At 34.8% G+C, this 25,947-nt stretch overlaps 1 protein-coding gene across 12 annotated transcripts in view; it reads right to left on the bottom strand.

Annotated features, from left to right (window-relative positions):
* Positions 1-280: 280 nt before the first annotated feature.
* LOC110831414 (Epidermal growth factor receptor pathway substrate 15) overlaps positions 281-25,947 on the bottom strand; it is a 53,851-nt gene continuing 28,184 nt past the window's right edge. For 2 of the 12 annotated variants that reach the window (XM_087357948.1, XM_087357951.1), the window contains exons 11-19: positions 24,599-24,661; positions 21,687-21,884; positions 20,209-20,400; positions 18,200-18,302; positions 17,947-18,038; positions 17,783-17,834; positions 17,161-17,231; positions 16,539-16,931; positions 281-11,809 (exon numbers count right to left, since the gene is read on the bottom strand). In XM_087357948.1, coding sequence (XP_087214074.1) covers positions 11,315-11,809; positions 16,539-16,931; positions 17,161-17,231; positions 17,783-17,834; positions 17,947-18,038; positions 18,200-18,302; positions 20,209-20,400; positions 21,687-21,884; positions 24,599-24,661 — 1,659 coding nt within the window. In that variant the 3' untranslated portion in view covers positions 281-11,314. Of the gene's footprint in view, positions 13,993-16,538; positions 16,932-17,160; positions 17,232-17,782; positions 17,835-17,946; positions 18,039-18,199; positions 18,303-20,208; positions 20,401-21,686; positions 21,885-24,598; positions 24,662-25,947 lie in introns of all 12 variants that reach the window. The other 10 variants (XR_015537605.1, XR_015537604.1, XM_022067379.2 and 7 more) reach the window with 10 other exon arrangements.

Genomic DNA, 25,947 nt, shown 5'->3' on the forward strand with positions numbered 1-25,947 from the left:
TGTAAGTTTTGCAGGATTGCAGACTTGATTTTAGTATTCAATTTGAACAGAAACAATTGTTTCATAGATATGATAATAAAAAACTTGATACAAATTTTTTTACATCATGTGACAATCATATTTCAGGAAATGTATGTTTCTCATAATTATGTCCAGGACACGAGTTTTATTTAGCCAGAATGGGTAAGGCAGGAGAAATGTGGAAGTATTTTGGGGGTTTGGAATTTATGTTCAATTTTAACATTCTGTTCACCCAAAAGGGAATAACAACTATACAGCATGAGGTATCCATCTTTGTTTTTCACAAAAATCATACTTTAGGGGTGAGGGAAGGCATATGATACAATATTCTATGTGAACAACTATATTTACAAGTCAGGCGACAAACATTCATGTTTCTTATTGACATTTATAAAGATTCCTCACTTTGTTATCATGGGGTAGGGAATATTGTACAACAGTATATTCATAACATACATTTTAAATATGGTAATCAACAACAACAACAAGAGTAATAAAGGGATTATTCCTGTATTCCATTCACAGGTATCTTGAAGGCGTGATGGTTTCAGAAGACTTTTGCATAATTGATACAGAATGTTGTGTGTGTCAGAATCTCCTGTGACACATGTCAAAAGGAGACAAATGACAAACACAGCACTTTTCATGTTTGATATAAAGATAAACTGTTCACATTTCAATTTGAAAGCTTTTAACATAAGTTATACTGTAGTAGTGAGTTGACAGGATTGAAAAATGTTGAAGTATCATTAGTCATAGCATAATTACAGCAAAGTGTAATATAGATGTTTGCTACGTAAACAGAAGGAAAGTTTCAAATCTTCTGCATGGTAAACAGACATGTAGGCCAGATTATGAATATGAATGCTGGCTGCATTAAACTGTACAGCCACAGTAACAGTGTGTTCCAGTACTCTCTGCTGTTATGATACGGTACACTGAAGGGAGGGAGGGAGAGCAGTTAAATTCATCAACAAAAATGAAACATGGTAAAAGCACCCCATTAATTTCTTTGTATTCAATCAGATGTACCAATAGCAATAACAGTTCACAATCATATCTCTGAAGGAATGAAGGCAAAGAGATAATACTTTAACAGCACTGGCAGCAACACTAGATGTCACATAAGATAACATTTAAATTACCATGGGGTGCTCCATAAATGTCTTGTTATGTAAGAAACAACTTGAGATCTGTTCCGCATCCAAGGCATTGCAATTGTTTAAAATTGAAACATTTAATTTTGTATGAAAACAAAATATTTTTGCAACAAATCTGTACACACATTTTATCAATTAACTTACATTAACTTGTAAGATTATTTATGTTTGAAGTAGAACAAACAATTTTTAGACACATCAGATGTTTAATATGAAAACTTCAGTGAATACTTCTCAATGTGTTACAACAAGCATTATTTTTTCAAAAGATGTATATGCTAATATGCTGCATCACAATTGAAGTCTAGCAAATAAGAAACCATTTAAAATAGCATCTCATACTTTTAAGATCACATCAGTCTGCACTGCACATATCACTACTATTAATGAAAATTCGCTGCTGAAGTTATCCCTGATGGGCAAATTGTTTTACACTCAGTCTGCAAATACCACACCACCATTAAAACAAAAACTTTAATAAGTACCACACAGTATTTACAATGTGCCTGTATACATGGGATCTTATAAGTCTGACTGACAAGACACTGATACAAAGAACAACATAATGCAATGCCACAGTAACTCATGTGCTACTAACATGAAAGATGAGACCTGTAGGAAACCTGTTTTCCACATCAGAGCTCAATAAATGTTTCACCAACACATTCTTTAAAATATGTTCTGGATAATAAACTTTAAGCAAACAAATATCCAGAAGAAATACCATACATGAGGTAAACTTAATGAAAATTTTATATTTTCATGTTCAAAAAAAAAAAGTCATAAGACATTCACACCCATACATTTGCAAATAAGTGTACACTTTCTTTCACTCTGGAATGCAATCAGAGAATGGGGTGGTAATGGTTTCATGAAGCCCTATTCTCTCTCCTGTATGCTGCACTAAAGTTACACTACACACATGAAAACATCAAAACTGCTCTGCTTTGAACATTAATAAAAATCTATTTCAAAGCTTAGAAGGCAATGTTAGAAAGTTTACCCATGTGAAAAATATTTCAAAATTATTTAGCACATGCCACATTAATTTGTTTGTTGACACACATTATACTAAATAACATACTTAATATATGTTTTAATCTCAAGATACACATGTATGATGTTTCAAGAATGTGAAAAATCCCTACAGTTTACCAACAAATTATTGCATATTTATATTCTGTTCTGAGAATTGTTGGTATACTTCAGTGTCAATGTGCATTTGCTAACCCTTTACCTCCATTCATGTATCACACAGGTTTTTCATCTACTTTTACAATTTGAAAAACTTCATGTTCATGTCATATAACAACTGACTACTGTAACTGTAACCAAAGTCCCTCATACAGCCTTCCTATTCTCAAAAATTATTTTCATCTGTTCAGAATTATACAGAAAACATAATCAATCATATCTTTGTAAACTCTTAAATGGTCAATTACTGCTGTGTAATACATATTTACAAACATAAATTTGTTCTATGCATCTGACTAACAGTCACAAACTGGATATATATACAAGAACGAGCAAAGGGTGGGTGAATTGTGTACAGTGCATTGAACATATAATTTCTTGTTAACAACTGTATTTACAACTCATTAAATTTTAGGAAATGAGATGTGCTCTTAATCTTACTTAAAACAGAATGCTTTAACTCATCACAAATATCTACACATGGCCCCAGATCATCAAATATTTGCAGTATGATGGTTTTAAAAATGTAACAATACACCCATTATGTTACAAGCAAATCTACTTTTTAATATTATTTGACAATGTGATCAACAGGCAGTTACTATTTCTTCCATATGTCTTTTATATGTAAACAGTGAAAAATCTTGATGAGGCACTCTCATCTGTGAATGAGATCAATTAAATCTCATAAACCTGCCCTTAAATATTCAAACCTACCAATTTAATACACTCCTTTATAGAAGGATGTATGAAGTATGGAACTATATCAATTGTAGCAAGAAATGCCTCTGCCTAAAATCATGATCAAATCTAATCGAGAAAAAAGCCCTGGTGCAAAATTGCTGCTGGTCTGTCCCCACAATAAATATAAAATAACTTTACAGCCTGAAGCCATAAACAGGATCATAATTATACCATCAGTATTGATTCTAATGTGATTATAGATTTCTAAGTGAGATTTCAGGTTCACATGGCTGTCTTCTGGGTTGTTGTGCATTTAGTCTGGCAGAAGTTCACTGACTTTTCAAAGGTGCTTACTGCACTCATCACCCTGATGATGAAGGTAGCAAGCACCTCTGAAACATCAGTAAAATTCTGCTAGATTACATGGTGCAACAAACAAGAAAACAGCCATCTTCATAGTTTTCTGAGTTTATTGGCTGCCCACAGTTCTACTCGCTGGATCAGCGACTTTCAGTGAAAAGAACTGGAACTCCTGAATATTAAAACCAACATTCAAAAGAGAATAACTCAATAAAAACCTCCAAGGACTGTCAATTATTATTATTATTACTATTATTATTGTTGTACTAGCCTCATCTGTGAATTATGGTTCTTAAAAAATACTGCTGACAAAATAAACTTATAACCTACCACTAAGCAGTGTCTACTATCAAATTCAAGCTTGTTCTATTTCCTTTGCTGGAAGCCAGCCATCTATATTTTATAACGAATGCAATTTGTATATCAAACAAATAGATGACACCTCGCATAACAATGATTTAAAAATTTTTGATATCAGAAATGCACAAATTGGTATCGCTTCTTCACAAAGAGTTAATTAAATTAACTGTTAAGCATCTTACTCAGAACCTTAAGTAATTTCCACAACTACACAGCCTTCAATTTATGACGCTGTGAATGTGCTTGTAATGCGAGCATGACCAGCACTATATCGATGCAACTTTGAATTGTGCACTCATCCGGCGAATCGCACAAGATGACTGGTCAAATAGCTAATCCTGATGGTGCTACGATTCGTTTCTGCAGTGGTTGTTGGGATCTGTGCATGATGGGATAGTGTTAATCCAGAACTCTTGTGATGAAGCATGGCTGCATTTAAGTGGGTATGTCGACGCTCAGAACTGCTAGTGGAGTTCAGAAACTCCACACCAGTTGTATGAACATCCTCGTCATTATATTAAGGTTGGAGTCTGGCGTGCAATCCCCTCCAAAATAGTAACAGGGCCAACCTTTTCTAATAAAATCATAAATTCTGAACATTATGTAAATTTAAAACTTAGACTCTTTTTCCAAGAACTGACTGATAAAGAGACGGTTTCTTCATGTAAAACAGTGCTACAGCTCACACAACTGATCGGTGGATGCCAGCATTAAGAGAAGTGTTTTGTGAACAAGTTATTGACAACAATCGACACATGGCAGAACTTAATGAAAGTATTCAAAGAGTGATTTCATTCATTTCCCAAGAACAGCTTTGTCGAGTAATCTGAAACATGTAAACAGGATGCGACGCTTGCCTGCAAGCACAGTAAAATCACTTTTAACATAATTTTTTAAGTAAGAACAATCAATGCAATAACATGTATAGGGGATGAGAAATACTCGTAGTTCACTGTTACTAGTGGGAAAAAAGGCTAGCAATTTCGCGGCTACTGAGCTTGGTTCATCGGGAAAACTTCCGAGAGGCTTACGGCGGCGTCATAAATTGAAAACCCAGTAGAATACAATGTGGAGTTCCATTTCTTTACTGCTGACTGGAGTAGGGGAGAAAAAGAACTTAGTCACACATCTGAAAAGAAAGGGGAAACAATTCTGATTTAGTATGAAACTTAAAGAAAGTCAAATTCTATACATATGATGGGGGGAAGGGGCACAATCCCAACCTACATGTTGTTCAAAATATAAAATCGAAGATACAATTTTAACACATTCAATTCCAAAGACAACTCACATCATAGTTCAGTCACAGAAACATTTATGCTCTTTGTAGTATTTGAGATTTTCATGGCAGTGAGTCTGAAGACAGCAATATTCATTTATGCTCTTCTCTTCAAATGTTGTTCAGTTGTTATGTACAAAATATTTAAAAAGGAATCATGCACAGATCTATCAGACACATTTGATAAAATATTTCTGTACTGAAAACATGCCTGTACCAGTAAGTTTGGCCATAGGTGAATGGCCCACCAGTTTAAACTGTCCTTTAAATTAGTTAATAGAATAAGGACCAACAGGGAGACATAATTTTAATTTACATTTCTAATTTATTGCTAAACTAATAATATACTGAAAAAAGACTGTACAATATTCAACAGAAAATTAGTATTTTCAAAGAGGATCTACAGTATTTCATATTACTAAAAGATCATCTGCTCTTTTGTTAGTTTACTGCCTACACGTTGCTAATAAATTTCACAAAGTTGTAAAATAATAGTATGGAATAACTATGTAGCTTTAACGTTTAATACAAACAAAATCTGTTAATGTATCATCCCACTAGCACTGGATGTTAGTTTGGACACACAAATGTCTGTGGATGGTTTATGTTTCAAGGTTAATATTTTCCAATATTTTCTCATACCTGGCAGTGACACAGTCAGATGTATGTTTCTGAATTGTAATTAAATTTATTCATGATGTAAGACAGAGAAAAAATGGTGCTAACTGAAATTGAAATAGTGAGCTGAACACAGCAGAAAGTTCGAACTATTTGATGACAATGAGTGTTAACACAAAACTTGCTAATAGAACATGGAATGAGGCACATACAAGTAAGATATAAGATATGGTAAAATAGCACCCTGTTATAAGAATCTTTGTTAGCCAACATAGTCTTCTACTTTTAACGTTAAATGCCAATACTGGTTGAGGGCTATCAGGTAACTAAAATCCTGGTGTAAATAACCACTGTCCCCTAAAAAATAAATTTAACAGTGTTTCCTAATCTGTAGGACAAAATTAACAACAAATATAATTCTCAAATTATCTTCACAAGAATGCAACTTTAAATCGTTAAGTGCTTAGAATGATATATACATAGAAATATCAAAACCTTTAATACTCCTTACATCCTTATCCTGATACACCTTCGAAGAATATACAACTGGTACATTGTTATTTGTACAATGACTTTTGTTGCTACGTCTGATGTCAAAATAATTAGTATTAAATCAAAATAGGCAGCCAATTTGACTCATTTTACTTTCAGCAATGCAGCCAATGTTCAATATCTTATTAATCAATCCCACAACATGAAATTGTTCCAACTTCAACATTCCTTCTAAAATTGGTACAAGCCTAACTATGCATATTCATGTAGATATGTTTTAACAGTGAATTCCACTTTCTTCTCAAAGAGAACAAATCAAGAATAGCAATAACTATACATAGTTATTTTAAACACTCTCAGATGTCTTTCCCTATTGATTTTCTTCATGCAGATGTAACTAACATTTCCAAACATGAACTTGACTCATAAAATGTATCCTGATAGATATGATATAGTACCGTCAAGAGTTGATGTGTGTTAACACAATACACCTTTGCCTCTTATTTTATTTCACCACATTCCCACATCAATAAGTTGTCTGGTTGTTATCTCAAAGTGACCCATTACACTACATCACTTATGTATATAAGTATATATTTTAATCATTATGATAATATGTACAGTGTTCATCTTTGGTATCCTGCAGCCTGTACACTCAACACCAATATGTCTACATAAAAGAAAACATACAACATAGCCAGCAGCTGCAGATATCATTTTAGTATTGTCATTGATGCTTGATCCACACATCACTTACACAAATTACTTCTTACTGTATTTTTGCATTACAAGAAGGAATCCAACCTATAATTATAATAGTGCAAGTAGTCAGTTTTCCTTGGCTTTAAAGCATTTCCAGCCAAACTCTAACAGTCTAAAACAAAAAGGGCAGTGATTCAGGCTAGTGCTGCATAAAGTATCAATATCACTGTTCAGACAAGAATGTTAACATTTTGTTTTATGCCTTCAGTGTGTTTAAAGAATGGAATATAATTATATAGGAGTGAACAGAACAAGCATATGTGTGCCTGTACCCTACATGGACAAAATCAATTTGCCTAAGATTCATAAATTATGAGAGAGGTGATTCAAGATCTACACACGACAACCTCACAGGCTGTAATATGTTCCTCTCCGAGTACCAACGGTAATCTGCAGAAACTGGAGGTACAAAAAGATGGTAAAAGACAAGTATTATCACACACACTATGTAATATAACATGTGATCAAGAGATAAGTATTGGTGATATTACTGGCTTGGTAATATGCTTTTACAGGAATAAATATGTTCAAATGGGGTGTGATGTTTCATTAAAACTTAACCATTACATAAATATTACCATTTCATAGTGCATAATTACTAACTTCCATCTTCTTGGTTACTTACACAATTCAATGTAAAATTACTTCATGTTAGCTAGATATAAATATTCCAGTAGTGAGAAACAATTTTCTGACAGTTCCCACAACATGAGGAAACAATTGATCACAAATGAAGACTGGCCCATCTTCATGAAACAAACTTGCATAAATATCTTTAATTTCACTATTTACTTCTTATGTAGGTACTGAAGTTCTCTATGATATCAGCTTTCACAAATAATACTGACCAACATAAAAGACTGTTAACAGAAATTATGCAATACACCAGCTCAAGTGGCAAAATATGATCTACGGGTATTCATCACTCTGCCACAAGACACCTTGATCAAAAAGCACCATATTATTATAATTTACACAAATATTAATCAAAGGGTGTATTATTACCATTCAACAGGTTTTAACTTTATTCCCTCAAAATATAGAATGCATTTTCCAACACAGTACATAATATTTATCCTGGAAGATCTATAAGCTATAAAAGAATGAATAAAACCAAACTGTTAACAGTCTATTACATACACACAGCAATATATGTCTACTTATAATTAATAAAACTTCATGAGATAAATTCAGCTAAAACCTGTTTAATTTGGCAAGAAACAATCAAGAGTCACAAACAGCCTCACCTTACAATTAAAACCACATGGTAATTTTTTCAGTGATACAGGAAAATTCATTTTGCAAGAGAATGTATACTAATTCTGTTACCAATGTATATGAATGCAATAAGTAGTATCTTGAGGAACTGGAACCACTATTTTACATTTTATTTCACTGCCACATTGCTTATAAAACTCCATCTCCATCATAACGCTGATGTCTGCTTCTAAACACATTCTACCAAACACTTTGTCCCGAGAAACAGCTACTGAACATATGGATTTTAATAAAAACAAATGAGTCCTCATTTGCTTGCTTCCCCCAAAATATACACCATATGAAAGAAACTTAATGCAGGTTTAATACTTTGGGTATGTGTAAGATTGTGTATACTGAGTGGATCTGTATGGATTGGTATCCACTTTAAAGACAAAGATGGATAATGTGATATTCTTAAGCATAATCAAAATACAATGTTAGTAACAACATCTACTGTAATTACATTCCCCTTTTATTTTTAACAAGTTTCTTCTTAAATATGTGGTTTTCCTCAAATCACGTGATTCTAAATGATGAAAGCAGTTATAACAATGCTGATGTATTAAACTGCAATGATATTCAATATTCACTTAACAAATTTTTATGAGTTAAACCAATGAGACTCAGTTAATAAAAGGTGAATACAATGGCCTGAGAATACTAATCTACAAGTGGAAACAAAATGATGAATACAAAAGGGCTCTTAACATTCCATTTTATTTCAACAGAACTACCTATCAAAAATCCATTATCCATCCATCCATCCATCTTGATTACTTTTCACAAGTATATCCAATTAGAAATATTAATGTAATGCATTTATACCATTATTAACACTGTTATTACGAGTCTTCTTCTGTTCAAACCATAAACACCAGTGCAGTTCTGAAAGTAGCTTCAAGCCAAGATTCAGTGGTTCATATCAATAAAATTATATGCCGCGCATTGACATAAAATATTCAGAAAATTGTTTTGTAATATATTTAAAAATAATGAATTTTGTACATCTACATGAGCAGTAAAAGTAATGAAATTTCCATAGAAAATCACATTCTAACATCTTATCAGTTATGTATTAATGAGGGAAAAACAACCCAAAGTTAATTTTACATTACCATTCAAGCAAGGAAAATATGCACTTATAAGGATTACCATAAAATTTGAGGTTCTCATGGCAGTGAATACGTTAATTGTGGTCATAATTATTTTCTGACATTTCCAGGTGGGGTTACAGCATGAAATGAATGACTTTACATAAATACATAAAGAAGCTTTGAACTTTGCAATCTCATTCAAAGGCAATTCAAATTAAAGACCTCAAGATGCATTCTTATTCAGTACTCATAAAAATTAGTGTTTTCAGGTCACTGCTATTTCTCAAAGCCATCTCATAACTTCAATTCAGTGGTTCTAACAGTAAGGCCACAATGTAGGCTATTTGTCGCACACCTGCAATTGAAATGTTACACCACAAATTATCAAACCTGTTATACCTCAGCATTTATTTAACAAATGATAGCACAATCTGCAAGCAAGAATAACAAAAGGTATCACAGAGAGTAAATCAGAAACTTGCAATAAACATGCATAAACACACATACATGAACATGCACACACATTTATCTTCCAAAATTTAGTCTTTCTAATTTTTTATGTTGACACAAAGTCATACAGGTGAATCAAATATCTGCAGCATTTACACAGTAGTTTAAATTTCACCTTGGAATTAACACATATGATATATCCCAAATGCTCATAAAAATCGAGCACCAACTTTTTAATATTGTCCCTTAAGATTTGTTGTGGCGAGCTCTACAGTCCATCTTAAAACCAGCTGAGAAACCATCTCTGTTGAGGATACACAGATCTATATATATTCCTCCCAGAAGACTTCACAGGCATATTATTATGAAAAAAGCATTCTGTTTAAATTGAGATGATTTATTCTTGAAACAAACGTGTTCTACCTTGAGCAGGAAAATATGTGCAATTTTCATCCATAATTGGAAATAAACAAATAACTGATGCAAAGATCATGACAGCAAGTGCTGAGTTAAAATTATATAGCACAGTTATACAACATAGTTACCTACGTTATGTGTATTTTGGAGTCATATTTCTGCAGGAACCAATCTGCAATAATCAAATTTAACATGAAGGAACTTATGTTATGAATATTCTTACAAATGAAAACAAGTTGATGCTATGAACTGCATCAAATAAAAAAATGGAAAAGCTCAGAATTTATCCATTCTTTTAACTTGATTTACTTCAATGAAAGTCTAAAGAAAAGTATATATGTACTAGGAAAGACATGAGAACTTCTTCAGCACACACTTTAGGTTCTTATCACATGTATTGCATTTCAGGAAGAATTTAAAACTAAGTCTGCAGACATAACATTCCCTAATTCATCATACTCAACTGTAACTTATACTAATTATTGATGTAATAATCTCTATTGACATCACTACCTAACATATGTATATACATACAACTGAACAAAGTATAATGTACATTCCTGACATATTATATATATATAAAAACACAAGTATGTATAAATTTTTTGTTGCTGTTTTTGTGGCAAGCACCTGGAATACCACTATTAACTTTAGCATTTTCTATTACTGAATACTGTATTCTTCTGTCTTGTCCTATTGTTAATGCCACCACTTAACTTCAAGGATAATATGTGGGAACAATTAACAAATGTAGGCCTTGTGAGCAACATACTTCTACAGGAAAGCTTCAGAATTCACTTTCCACAAGACTGATAAAGAGAACATGCTAATATAACATCACAATTGAAACACCTAATTAAACAAACATAATCACAAAGAAAAGTATTAACGAAGGTTCCAAACTTAGGTTCTTTGATTTTATGATATTCTGAATTACTGCGGTATCACAAAAAGATGAACTGCGGGCAGTTCCCAATTTTAGTATTTGAAAGAAATCCTAGACATCATGGTACTCAACAGAAATCAGAAAATATGTAATTTATTTGATAATTTCAAACAAATTATGAACATAAACTTAGGACACTCATGCAAAACAGCGTGTTGCCTACATATGTCAAGTTCTCAGCTCTGCTATCCTTCTTATCCTTCTTATGTATTTTACCTCATAATTCTTTCCTTGACTTCTTATCTTCCCTGCTAAGTGCCAAGGCATACTCAAGGTCGGCCTGCTCCTGCTCCAGTCTCTTGCGACGCTCCTCCTCCAGTCGGAGGCTCTCAGCTGCCGCCCATGCAAGCTGCTGATCCTCAGGGGGTATCTCTGTATGAGCTTTTAATCCAAGACCAGCAGCAAATGGGTCCACTGACACACCTCCATTCATTTTAGACGTTGGGGTGGGAAACTCACTTGCAAAACCAGAATCAGTTTCAAGTCCAAATGGATCAAGTTTGGCACCAGCGGCTGGAGATGATTTAATGTCTTCCTCATCATTGAATGGATCGGATATATTGAAAGGGTCCTCATAACGGTAATTTCGGAAAGGATCCTCTGTGAACTCCAGACCTGCACAGTGATGCTGCGTTGTCGCTTTGATGGTAGCTGATGCCTTCGCAGTCGTTTGCACCATCTGGCTTGAAACTTCATCCACTGCCTCAGAAAACTGAAGAAGGGGGAGGAGGAGCAGAATTGTTTTTAAGGCTGAAAAACATACAAAAAGAAAGCAGAGGCAGAGAGCCTGGTTACACAGCAGCAAACTTCTGAAAGAGAAAGGAAACTTCAACTGTAATTACTGTCTCTTTGTTACCGTCGGCTGGCATCAGGTGAAGGCAGGCGGCATGGACAAACATGCATGTAGGCAGGCGTGCCAAATTAAGCATGTAGAACCTAAAATAAACATAATAAAGTAAATAAAATAAAATTAAAGCAAAATTCAGTGCATTAACACTTTACAACACCTATAAGTATACAAAAATAATCATGCATAAAATGGTGAAACATAAATGGAATTAAGATAGAAGAAAGGGTATTTTCAGGAGATGGTAATTAATAGGGTAGGAATCAACAGAAATGTAAGTAGTGCCACCAAAACAATATAAATATAATACTACTACTTAAAATTTCATTTACAAACACAATAAAGCCAATCAGCCAACACTTCCCAGCAGAATGCATTTTTTCTAGCAATTTACTACTGAAGAAGAACTACATTCATCTTCATGTCTGTGGTGTTTTGGGTATGGATGAATGAATATATGGGTGAATCAATGGAGGCTGCTGATACACTGAAAATGTTAAACAGCTTTATGCTGACAGGAAGATGCACAGAATAATAATTTCATTTATGTTCCTCAGCACTTCAAAATTCATATGATTCAGCTTTATAGTGCATTCATAATGAAAAGTTGCAACAATATGCTCATAATTTAATCATAAACTCAGTTTATCTGTCCATCTGCCCACATGCAACAATTTGAGAACTGGTAGTTTTACCAAAATTAATCAACATATTCCAATTTTTGTTGAAATCAGGTGTAGTGCCATGTAGTCTGGTAGAAGTTTATCAACGTTTCAAAGGTCCTTGCTGCATCCATCATCAGGGCAATGAGTAAGCCACGTATGTGGAATCGGTTTGAAAGATAGGAACCAATCAGTCAAGGCAGAACCTTAAATGGACCAACGGGGATTAGGTTCAGATTCAGGTAAGGGCCCAAAAGCCAATAAGAGAAGGAGGTATAACAGAGACTGGCCAGGAGGGGAAAGCACATGCAAAAGAGAGAGGTTAAAGGTTCTGCCTGCTGACTGGTTCCTATATCTCTATTTAATTCCATGTGTGTGGCTTACTCATTGCCCTGATGATGGAGGCAGCAAGGACCTCTGAAATGTTTGTAAACTTCTACCAGACTACATGGCACTACACCTGAGAAGACAGCCATCTTAAAGAAGTGTTACGATGATGATAACCACATTTTATATAAGAGGTATCTGTCAACCAAGCCTATTTAATGACATTTATAAAAGACTATATACATTTGTAGGAAATGAGGTTTTCACAGTGGTATGATCTCGTGGATTGTTGCACCATGGAGTAGTCTTGTGACTGTATGCAACATTTCAGATAAACATGCTGCCTCCATCTTCAGAGTTGAAGATGAAGGCAAGTTTTTCTGCTAACAGATTAACCTTTCACCTCTGCCAAAAATAAGACTGAGAATGTTAAAAATACCAGGCCATCATGGTTCACAGTCTGCATTGACCTATAGGTCCCCTCTGTTGACCATCATTCTCATAAACATACTATCACTAGTAATCTCCTGTATAAGTGTTCCCACTTCAGAAATGGATTCTATGCCTTTTTCAAGGCAGAGAAAGACCAATAAAGTTGTTATAAAAATACCTGGTGGCATCAGACATAAACATAATCTGTAACCACAATTAGTGGTAGGAGAAACTTATGATTCTGACCAACTTGTAGCTGAGATAAGGCTTTCACAGCAGTGAAAGTTTACATTGTTGAATTGTAAGTTATGATGCCATTTGCCCTATAGGTGGTTATGAACATTTTGAAGGAATTTGTTGCCTCCACTCTCAGACCAGATGGAGGCAACAGGTACCTGCAAAATGTTCATAACCATTTACAAGACTACACAATGTGTCATAACCCACAAGATCAAATTTACATTTGTAGTTATTAATAAAAATTATTAGAGGTTATCCTACATCAGTACTTATCCGCATCTCAAAATTTTTTACCAGTTCCAGCAGCTGATTCCACGACAGATTTCGGAAGGTAACGAGATTGGAGGAGGATGAACTGGAGAGAGGTAGGTAGCTCTGGTGACAACACTACACAAGAAAGCAAAAGAGCCAAATGGAAAGAATTAAACACCTGAAAGTAATGAAATGTTATATAAAAATGTAATAATATAGCTTTGGTGAGAAACCACAATTCCTATTCACAATGGAGATATATTAGGTATGAATGCATACATGAATTACCTCCATAATCATCGACAGGAATTATCCAATTTATTGTACCTTTGTCGATGGATCTTACAACCATGACCCATTCAGATTTGATGGGGAATGATTTCTTTCACAGCTTTATCCCTTTTGTACCTTTAATTCTGTCCCCAATTTCTCATTTGTCCATCCAATCATCATTCCTCTAATAAAAATTTCCTTTCCTCTATTCCTTTCATATCTTTAACTCCTGCCTTCCAAGACAGGCCACTAGAGAATAATTGGAAAAATAAAGTATACAACATTCTTTGAGTGTTTTCTGTAAAGTATGCACCCACTTAAACATTGTGCAAGCAAGTATAAAGCATGAAAATGTATTATATATAACACAGATTTTTCTCTTGGAATTCTGAAACCCTTTCTTCACAATATAAACTGGTACTGCTGACCTTTCTACAAGACCTCTGCTGTTTGAGCCATCAAAGCTAAATAGAGGGTGAGAAAAAGCACAAAAGAGAGTGATTTCTTATAAGTTTATTTCTTTACCTAGTGGGAGTGACCAGGATCAATCCTTCATATACTAATCTTAACCAGAAGATGATAAATTATTATACAGAAAGTTCCAAGTTCAATCCTGTTGCTGATACATGAAAATAAAAATATCTGGCAGCAAACATGTACAAATAAAGAAAGTGAAGTTCTTGAAACCATCCCTTGGGCATCAGAAAGATTCCAACATAATCAGAACAACCCACTGCCAAACGTTGGCAGAAAAACATGCAAAACTCGGTACTGGAAAAACCTTTAAGGTTTGGGTCATCACACCACAAAAATGAAATTCTCTTCATACAAGCTACTCTATTACCTGAATTTCATAAAACATCATACATGTGTGGAATGTGTATACTGAAACTGAATGCTAAAAGAAACTATTCTTCTGATTCAATTTATTATAACATTCAATACAATGAGAAACTGATGAGTACTAAACATTGTGGTTGATCACTTAGCACTCCTGCTTCATATTACAGAGGTCTGAAGCTAAAGTTTTGATACAAGCACTGGCTATTCTGATGGTTTTTGTGACTTTCCACAGTCCCTCCTAGCAAATGTTATGACAGTATTTTAAAATAGGCCATGACTCAACATTCATGCCAATTCATCATCCACAATACTACTATTACAACCAGCCTGATGTAAATGTACAGCTAGCCTCATGGCCAGAACATAGTGCACTTAGTCATGATTGATCAGCTGCTATTATCAGCTCACAGTGACTGATTAATCCAATGTAGAAATGCTGGTTCAGTTTAACAGATGGATAAAAATGCCACCATCAGATGCTTTTATATTTAATAAAATATAAAGAAAATGAATTCCACCTTCTATAATTAATAAAGGTAGTAAAATATGCACTAACTAAATTCTACACAAAACTTAGTATAAAAACAACTACTCAGAAAAACAAGGAAGTGACATATTCTCTATTATATTTAAAATCACCGAGTAAGAAAAAAGACGACACTGTCATTGTGTGGAGATCATATTACTGGCACAAACAGAATACAGTTTACAAAGATGCTTTTGTTTATTAAATTAATAACAGAATAATTTCCTAAGAAAACTGTTGCCTTTACAGAGGAAGAATTAGTAAGAAATTTCATAAAACAATAGAATAAGAACACGACTAAATATTCAGAAAATGTAATAAGCTCAGATAATAAAAATGGTTGTGAAAAATAAAAGGCAAACACTCATATGGATAAATGGAATGACTAGACACCTTGGTAATGATATCCGAGAGAAATATAATAGAACAGCAGAACACATATGTAAATGTAAACATTTACAAAAAGGCATTGCCACTTACGGAAAGTAGTAAGCTCAGATACCAAAGGGAGTTTTGAAAATAAAATGCAAAGTTCTATATGGACAAATGGAATAATTTACATACACTCTGGTAACAACCACAGAAGTAAAATAAGGTAGTGAGATATGGACATGGGATGGTAAAAACAAAACAGAAATAGAAATGAGACATTTTCGTGATTGGAATCTGGATATAAATGGTTAGACAAAGAGGTTAGAGAAAGACCACGAATACACTGGACAAGGCACACATTAAAATACCTAACTTATGAAGACTAGGACAGTCAAATTTCATTTCGTTTTTCGTAAGCTCTGCAAAGCAGCAGCATTTTTAAATTCTGACCACTGCAAGGAATAACATTCCACTTCATAATTTTGAACATGACTTTAAAGGAGGGAACACACTCACATGAAGATCATTAATTAAGATACAGTGGTAATTTATCTGTAAGGAAATGACTCAGTCAATTTTTCTGTTCCAACTTGTAAATCATAATTTTAGGAAATTACAATACTAGTTAACTGCAATTCAACTTTATCACACATAAACAGAGCCTTACCTTGTTGTCAAAATTTGCAAAGTCAGCAAATGCACCTGAACTGCTAGCAAATGGATCATTCTGGGGTGCAGCTGATGTTGACGTAGTGCTGTCATCTGCTCCAAAAGGATCAGCACCAAATGGATCCGCTTGTGTACCTGGATTGCTGAATGGATCTCTACTGGCAGCAGCTCCACTCATGGCTGTTGGATCAGGGCTAGGTGTTGGAGGAAGAGGGGCAGCTCGCATCATTGGCTGCTGGAGAGGACGTGGGGGTGCAGGGCGTGGGGGTGGCTGTTTGCTCTTTTTTGGAGGTAACGCAGGACTGGGACTCTCTGGACGAGGTGGAGGTCCACTACTTGCAGGCTGAAGAGCAGCAAATGGATCACACCCAAATGGATCTTTATCTGACATCTAGAATAAAAATGATTTCAATACTGACATACACATAAATCATTATTACTCTCATGCCATAAAATACAAAAAAGAAATGTAAACACAAAATGCATCCAAGTAATATTTAAAAATTCAGTTCCTACCCAGAAACTGGCCATTACCTAAATGCAGTTCTTAATTACAGTTACAAGATAAAAGAACAATGACAATCCTAGCAAATGCCTATTTAATCCTTGAAGTAACTTACATCTACAGGTGTTTTTGAAGCAGATCGATCTGTTCCTCCATCTCCAAAAGGGTCAAAAGGATCATTCTTGGCTGCAACAAATAAAAAGTAAAGAGTAATACATACTTTAGACTATGGACATATACAACAAAGTACTTCAAACACGAATACAAAACAGCCATTGATAATCCTAGTAATACTTTTTACATTGTCTTAAATTTTGTACATCTGTTGTTTCAAATTAGCAATTACAAAAAAGGTTACTATTTAATTCCAACATTCTTCTCTCCCTCTTCCCCTCATAAAATGTAACAATAAATTAATGTGTTTAATATGTTGTTTACTTTTCCCTGCAATAACCCTGAAACCACCATATTGTTGCAATGGCTGGCTATAGGACTGATGTATGAACACCTTTTATTGGAAATTACCTCTTGACATATTGCAGCTCAGTTGTGAAACACCTTGTTTTGACTGTATATCTCACCATCTTGCAGTTGTAACACCTACTGTTTGTCTGGCCATTTAGACAAGCATAAATGTTAGGGCTAAAACACAGGACAAGAACCTACATTGGACTGAAGTAAAAAAGCTAAGATTTAAAATCAATGCCATAGATTTACTGAGCTTAGGATTTAATTACCATTTGCAGCTGGTGCACCAAAAGAACTGAAGGGATCTGATGTAAAAGTGTCCTGAAAAGGTAACCAAACATTTTTACATCAATAAAACTATATGTAAATTATAACAATAAAATACAATACTGGCATCAAAGATTTCATTGTTAACACTTAACTAGGTACTTACAGGAGACCTAGATGAAAAGGCAGAACTGAATGGATCATATGAGCTAAATGGGTCAGAAGCAGGGGGATTTGGTTTCGTACTCTTGAATGGATCTGGAACAAGACATAAAAGTGCACCTTCATCATACATATAGCCACAAAAAGATGGAATGTCAAAATTCACATTTAAAGATTCAATCAGTATCACCAATGTTTAAAAGAACTTGGAAAAAAACAGTGAACAACAATTACCAATGCAATTTATAGTACCTCACCATTCTTAAACATATCCTCTCCACCAAAATCAGAGCCACTACTATCTGCTGGTCCATTCAAACCACTAAAAGGGTCCTTTTCACTGCCCACGAACCCTTTATTCTGAAAACAAATCAGCTTTATTAATGTTTACTGAAAAATAAGTTTAATCAATTACTTTGTTAAACAAAACTGTTAACAATGATGTGAAATTTGGGATTTTCAAAATGGTGAGTATGAATATGGTTGTCTTCTGGATTGCTGCACAATGTACTATGGTAGAAGTTTACCAATGTTCCGGAGGCCGCAAGCACCTCTGAAAAGTCGATAAACTTCTACCAGACTACACAGTGTAACAATTCAGAAGACTTTTGATAAAGGTGATATCCTAAATCAGTACTGTTGCTTCAATACAATAACATAAGTTTTTTTTCTTTCATAAAGTAACATATTGGTCAACCAATAATTACAGGTAGCCTCGATTTACGCCGGGGATGCGCTCCTGGACGAACTGGTGTAAACGGAATCAGCATAAATTGAAACTCTTTCATAATGTAAATCAATGGGAGTCAATGACATGCGTTCCCAGCACCCAAACATTGACGAGTAATATAATGGCATTACATTTAAAGCTCTGAAATAACGCAAATAAAATAAAGGGAATTTAAAAAATATGTTTTATACACTTACAATCGGCAATTCGTTGGTCCCCGCAATTAACTGCGATTCTTTCATGTGATTGATGTGTACAATCATCTCTGCTGTTATGCGATAGTTGCATCATGTAAGATGCTGACCTATAGAAAATCGCGTAGTAAAAATAACCCCGGTATCTCCAGAGATTAAATTAGTCCTTTGAAAGTTCAAAGCGCCAGGAATGAAACTGCATAAGAGCAAACTCGCATATGCAAAAGTTTGCATTTCACAAACAGCTTTTACCGATTCATCGATCTCATTGAAGCAAATTCGCGTTAACAAAACAAACGTAATTGCAGAGATGATTGTATTTATAATTTTTATTCAAAATCAGTGACGTAAGAATTACGATTTAGTATAAGAATCAGTACTAGATACATTGTAACGATACAAATAATAGTATTTTTTTTTCACTTTTTGACTTGCTGGTTTCAAAATCAGCGTTATTCTGAACCGGGACAAATCGAGGGCTACCTGTACTACCAATAGGGGCTGAAGGAACTGCTGTTTGTACATCTGCCTGTTGTATCTACAGAGTCAAAGTGACACAGGAGAAAGTCTCATGTACAGTCTGATGAAGAAAAAAGTCAAATAATGCAACGACAAAGTTTACACGGCTGTGAATATTGTATTTATGTCGTATTTACCAACACATAACACACACCCTAATATTTGGATTGGCAAATGAAAAAATCAAGTATTCATAACAACTCGCTTTGAAAAAATAAAACAACAGATCATAAAAACAAATTCATACACAAAGATTATGTAGTATATGAGATGTCTGAAGATCAGGCACAATAGAAAATTTCAAACTAACTTAGATATCCACAATATACTAACAAAATAAAGATAACCTTCACATGACAACAACTAAACTCAGTAAACAAACCCTTATGCACTTGCTTTTTTGACATTATTCTGCTATGAGGCTTTAAAAAATGGTATGAAAATCAATTGCATGGATCATCTGAAGTGATAAACAATGCTTTATTGTGTCTATTCTTCCAGATGTTTTTGCTCAGATGTAGCATAATCTGGAATATCAGACGTGCAGAGTAACAAATATTTTCACTGAACTTCGCTAGCAACAAAGTTAAATTTCAGTTTCTCTTTCATTTCATGTTTCTATCATTAACCACTACAAAATAGCTGTGCTCATAAACCACGTCATAACTTGTCCGAGTTGGTCATTTGGGATGTGGTGCCATGTGGGATGTAGGCAGGTACCAACATTTCAGAGGAACAAAGCATCTTCATTTTCAGGGCTAAAGTACTATCTTCAACTGCAAATATTAAACTGCAGTGAGCAGAGCACTTCTATTTAACTTACATGTTCCACAGGACTTCCGCCATTAACCATTGCTATCCTGGTGTACTCATGATCCCTGAACTCTGGTTTTATATTGAATGATGTATCACTAACTGTGGATGCATCACCAGAAGAAATCACAGAATCATATGTGGCAACCGCATCTTTCATTTGCCGGTGCTGTTCTTGTAAATGAGTAATTTTTGCTTTTGCCTAGATAATGAAATGACAATTTAATAAATAATATTACAATTAAACTTCTCTGAAAATGACTTACATTTAATACTTATTCAGGTCAAAGGGAAGTTTTATATTCCAAAAATCAAAAAAACCTCTTTGCTACATCTCACCACAGCACATCAGGACCAGTGACAGGAACATAAAATATAAAAGAGTAATTTGTGAAACATACCACAAGACGTTTACATATAAATTTGAAGCGCATATTAAATTAGAAATATCAAGAACAATCTTTCCTACGAATGCATAAACTTTACTGAAAACTGTTAACAGAGTTTACTGGTACATGTGCATCTTGGTTTCTGTTCTGTCAACATAATAACCCAACACATAATTTCTGAGAAAATAACTAAGCACGTGAAACATAAATAACCATTACTAACATGTCTTAACATGACAAATCTTTTCACATGAAAAGTAAATTTTTTGGTACCTACGGGATACATGAGATAATGCAATAAATCTGTTTCTTTTCATTCTCACTAAATGGAAATTTTACTTGATTTGGTGCTTATTGTTTATCTATACAATTACAGACCTCATCCTTCTTGCATGTTTTCATTCACTGGTATTTACCTTTCAGAGGTGTAAAATTTGTATTATTCCATTTACATTACAGTGATTTTCACTAGAACTGGCAGCTGAGTCACGTCTGTTCAGAAGCTGCATGACAGAAGCATCAAAAGCCAAACTGTGTTGTTGCAAGTTTGTGTTCTTTTTCCTTGCATAGTGTCGTAACCTTGTCTTCTGATGGACAAGAAAGGTGTATATAGCAACCTTATGAGTTAATATGAAATATTCATGAAGTACTTTATTCTTTGCATGCAAATATATTTAACAAAACAACTCACATTCACTTAAAATCAATGTTCCACAATGCTACATTTTGAACCACTGTATGCTCTGTTTCCTTGCTTCTCCCCCATCTTTCCTTTCTAGCCACAGAAAATGTGCCAATTCTAGTGAAAAACATTATAATTTTTACAACAGAATTTGCTTTTAACCACTGAACACATTCATAACAGGGACTAATATTACTGGTCATGCCACCTTTCCTGGTAAGAGGAAGCCATAATATTGTTAAGAAGCATGTTGTCTTTTTTCTTCTGTCTAAAATATTCTGGTGACAGACTATATCACCACCTATGCAATGATTTCATACACAAATGGTTGAATGTGTAGCACACATAATTACCATATTCCTACATTGCACTTAATAACAAAGTATCTTCATAAGCATTTCAAAGTCTCTGATTTACCTGACTAATCTGTAGCTGAGTATCTTGCAGATTCTTGGTAAGGTTTTCTAGTTGATCTCGTGATTCTTTTTGCTGTTGTTCAAGCTTTGCCTCTTCCTGTTTCAAGCCCTCTAATTCCTGTTTCTTTGAACTTAGTTCATCTTCTTGAGATTTAAGTGACTGCTCTTGTTCTTCTGCTTGCCGACGCAAGTTGTCAACCTAGTATAACAGTTATCAGTAAACTAATTGCATAAAGTGTAATAAAAGGTCTAAGAATATCTTGGTAAAAAGTCCAACTCACATGAGACATAACAACTGTTAAATTAAAAATATTTCAATTGTTCACCTACGGAGAGGAAAAATGCAATACCTCAACATATTTATGTTAAATACTATATACAAAGTGATTCTTAATTACATTCAATAAATACAGGGATGGTGTTCTACTCCTACAATTATGCCAAGAAGGTCCCATAACATATGGTTGCAACTGCTATTGTTAGCAAGATATGGCAACATTGCACAGCAACAAGGCATGTTTCCAGCATCAGTTCACAATTAATGTTTTAGTGGGAATTGAAAAACTCCTCATCGGACCTTACAAGCTACTGCCTCCACTCTCAGGGGCCTCCTACATTCTTCACACGAAGAACTGCCTCAACTACAAAAGGATATACCACTGGTAACGAAAAAAACTATGTGGTTTATGTATGATGGAGCTCCTACTTATTTAGTAATGATATAAAGCAGTTTCTTGACTCTTTAGCTACTTCTGTGACCTCTGCAATCACCCAACCTCACACCTGCTGCCAACTTATACCTATGGGCCCTTCTGAAGTAAAAGTAAAGTAAAGTAAAGTTTGTCCCACTATACGCCATGTAGGCGTTTGGGGTGAGAGGAGGTATAGCTCCTCTCTTCCTTGACCTCGGCACTAGATGGGGGTGAGTGGTCAGCATCACGCCCCGGCCGGCTTTACCCCCGGGAAAGGACCCCGATACCCATTGTAGAGGAGGCTGGGTGGGCCCCAGAGCCGGTCCGGATGCAGAGGCCAGAGGAAAAATCCTCTGCCCCCATCGGGGATTGAACCCCGGTCGTCCAACCCGTAGCTACGTCACTATACTGACTGAGCTATCCCGGCTCATGGGGCCTTCTGAAGTGCAAGGTGTAAAGAAAGAGTAAAAATTCAGAAAATGTTCTGATGGATGATTCAAGTGTCTCAGAAAATACAACACAGGATTGGAATTTTCCAGCATCACAAGACTCAGATATGCATCCAAACTAACAGTGAATTTTCAGCAACATATGTAAACTTTAAGATGTTCTTACATTAAAATGTAACACATAAATGCTTTCTAAAAATATGTTGTCGTTTAATGTCTAATGTTTCCTGTTCTCACTAACAAAGCAGTTGCAACCACATGTTCATAGTACATTTTTGGCTGATTTTACAACTAGAATATGATTCTTATATTTACAGTGTGTAATTAAGAATCACCCTAAAAATTAAATTGGAAAGGACTCATGGACCAGAATAATTATATCATTATACTAGTTATCCCCCAAGACCACAAAAATGACCACAGGCACGGCATGCATGAGTGAAAGAATATGCAGTTCTTCACCTTGTACATAACCAAAGCCAACAAAATTCCTGACAATGCAACTTTCACATTACCCATTAATTTGTAAGACTAACTTCATGGCAAGAGGACGAGAAGGAGAAGAGTTACAGCACACTGACTGCATAATTACAATTTAATTCTGCAAAAAGTACAACGTGAATAGTAAAAGACGTTAAGCTTTCATGGCAGATGTTAATAAAATCTTCTTGGGCCAGCAGCCATGTCACTTGGTTAAATTCTGGCACAGTTTACTAAAGGGAGATGGGGGGGGGGGGGGGGGGGTCCAGCATCATGCCCTGGCCGTGTTTTACCTCTGGGGAAATGAGCCAGGATACCCTTTGGATAGGAAGCCAGGTGGGCCCCACAGCCAGAATCCTGTGCCCCTGCTGCAGATCAGACCTAGTCCGCACAGCCAGTAGTGGGACATTATACCGACTGAGCTATACTGGCTATCACATAAGATTTTGTATACTGTATTTTTAGCTTCTGTACATTCAGATGCTGTTCTGTTTACAAGCTGCTTCTTGTAACCAACAATAATATCTCAAAACTTAAGGATCTCTTTTATCAGGCTGTCATTAAGAAATTAGTTCATTTCATCAGATATTCACTGCATCAGGAAACAAGATCTCCTATATAAAGCAGGGTCATTGAATTAAATATGATTCAAATATCTGTCATTAAAATTCAGTTTGTGTCCACAACTAAATGACTTCACTTACTTACTGAAAATATAACTTAAACTTCCACCCTATACTGCTTCTTGAGGAATATGACACAGGCTATCACCACAACTACAGAGAGAAGGGCAATGAATGAAAATAAGAATTATTTTACTAACCTGCTAAATATCAACAAAATAAATATTCAGGCAAGTGGCAAATAGAGGAACACACACAATCACTTTTGGAATGGCAAATACAAGCAATTTACTTATGAATTACATACATATTTATCATTACTCTACCTAATTACCACCTACATTGTAATAGACTACAGTGTTTATATTTACTACAATGCCTGAGAAACTAGAGGTTTTTGTAAGTAAATGTGAATTACTTTCTAAAAAATTTAAATATGATAGACTATAACTGTCATGCAAAAACAGTCAAATAGTCACAGCACAGCCATGACAATGCCTTTTTGTATATACTGGGCACATGATTACCTCAGTCCATCATAAATGCAATAATGCAACATAGCTCCAAACACAAAAATTTATAATGACAAGTGAATTAACAACAAATCTGTGCTTTCATTACTAGGTGCATGAATTGACAATATGGGTTTTCCAGCTTATGTACATTTACCTGAACTTGTTCTTCTTCCAACTCCAACTTGATGGCATTAAGTTCTTTCTCTACCGAGGATTTCTACACAAAATTAAAATAAAAGCAAACATAACGTCAATACAGATACATGCTTTCTCGTTTATTATGGAGGAAAGACATGGTTAACACTACTGTCAAAAATCTAGCAAAACAATGGCAAAACAAGACAATTAAACCAAAGCTCTTTCAAATTCGGAAGGAACATATTCTTGTCTCAACTGAATAATTTTAATAACACAGATCATTAGATTTGAGGTTCACAGGGCAGTGAAGATGTCAACGTTGTTGTTCTGGGTTGTAACATCTGTAGACTTGTAAGTAAATACAGGTAACCCTTGATTTGCGCCAGTTCAATTTGCGCCGATTCAGAATAACGCTGATTTTGAAACCAGCAAGTCAAAAAGTGGGGAAAAAAAAATTAATACTATTATTTATATCGTTTTACAATGTATCTCGTGCAGAGTCTTATACTAAATCGCAATTCTTACATCGCTGATTTTGAATAAAAATCATAAATAGTCATCTCTGCAATTACGTCTGTTTCGTTAACGCGAATTTGCTCCAATGAGATCGATGAATCGGTAAAATCTGTTTGTGAAATGCAAACTTTTGCACACGCGAGTTTTCTCTTATGCAGTTTCATTCCTGGTGCTTTAAACTTCCAAAGGACTAATTTAATCTCTGCGGAGGTATCGGGGATATTTTTACTATACGATTTTCTATAGGTCAGCGTCTTATATGAATGCAACTATCGCATAACAGCAGAGATGGCTGTACACACCAATCACATGAAAGAATTGCAATCAATTGCGGGGACCAATGATCTGCCGATTGTATGTGTATAAAATATATTTTTTAAATTCCCTTTATTTTATTTATGTTATTTCAGAGCTTTAAATGTAATGCCATTATATTACTCGTCAATGTTTGGGTGCTGGGAACGCATGTCATTGACTTCCCATTGATTAACATTATAAAAGTTTCAATTTACACTGATTCCGTTTATGCCGGTTTGTCCAGGAACGCATACCGGGCGTAAATCAAGGGCTACCTGTACCAGCATTTTGTAGAAACACATAGCTCTAACTTCAGCCCTGAAAATGTAGGCAGTATGTTTCTCCAAAATGTTGGTATCTGCCTACAAGTCCACATGCCACCACAGTCCAGAAATATAACACTGACAAGCCATATCATGTCTCTTTTAACCAAACTTCTACTCAATATATGTCATTCCTAACAAATTTAAACAAGAAATATGTTTCTGTAAGGAAAAAGCATAACTCAAAATATGCAATACATTTATCTTCTTTTAATGTTTGTAAACTAGT

This window comes from Zootermopsis nevadensis, unplaced genomic scaffold, assembly GCF_977971745.1.
Source record: "Zootermopsis nevadensis isolate Lab colony 2312 unplaced genomic scaffold, Znev_1.0 Znev_ptg000029l, whole genome shotgun sequence".
Lineage (NCBI taxonomy): Eukaryota > Metazoa > Arthropoda > Insecta > Blattodea > Termopsidae > Zootermopsis > Zootermopsis nevadensis.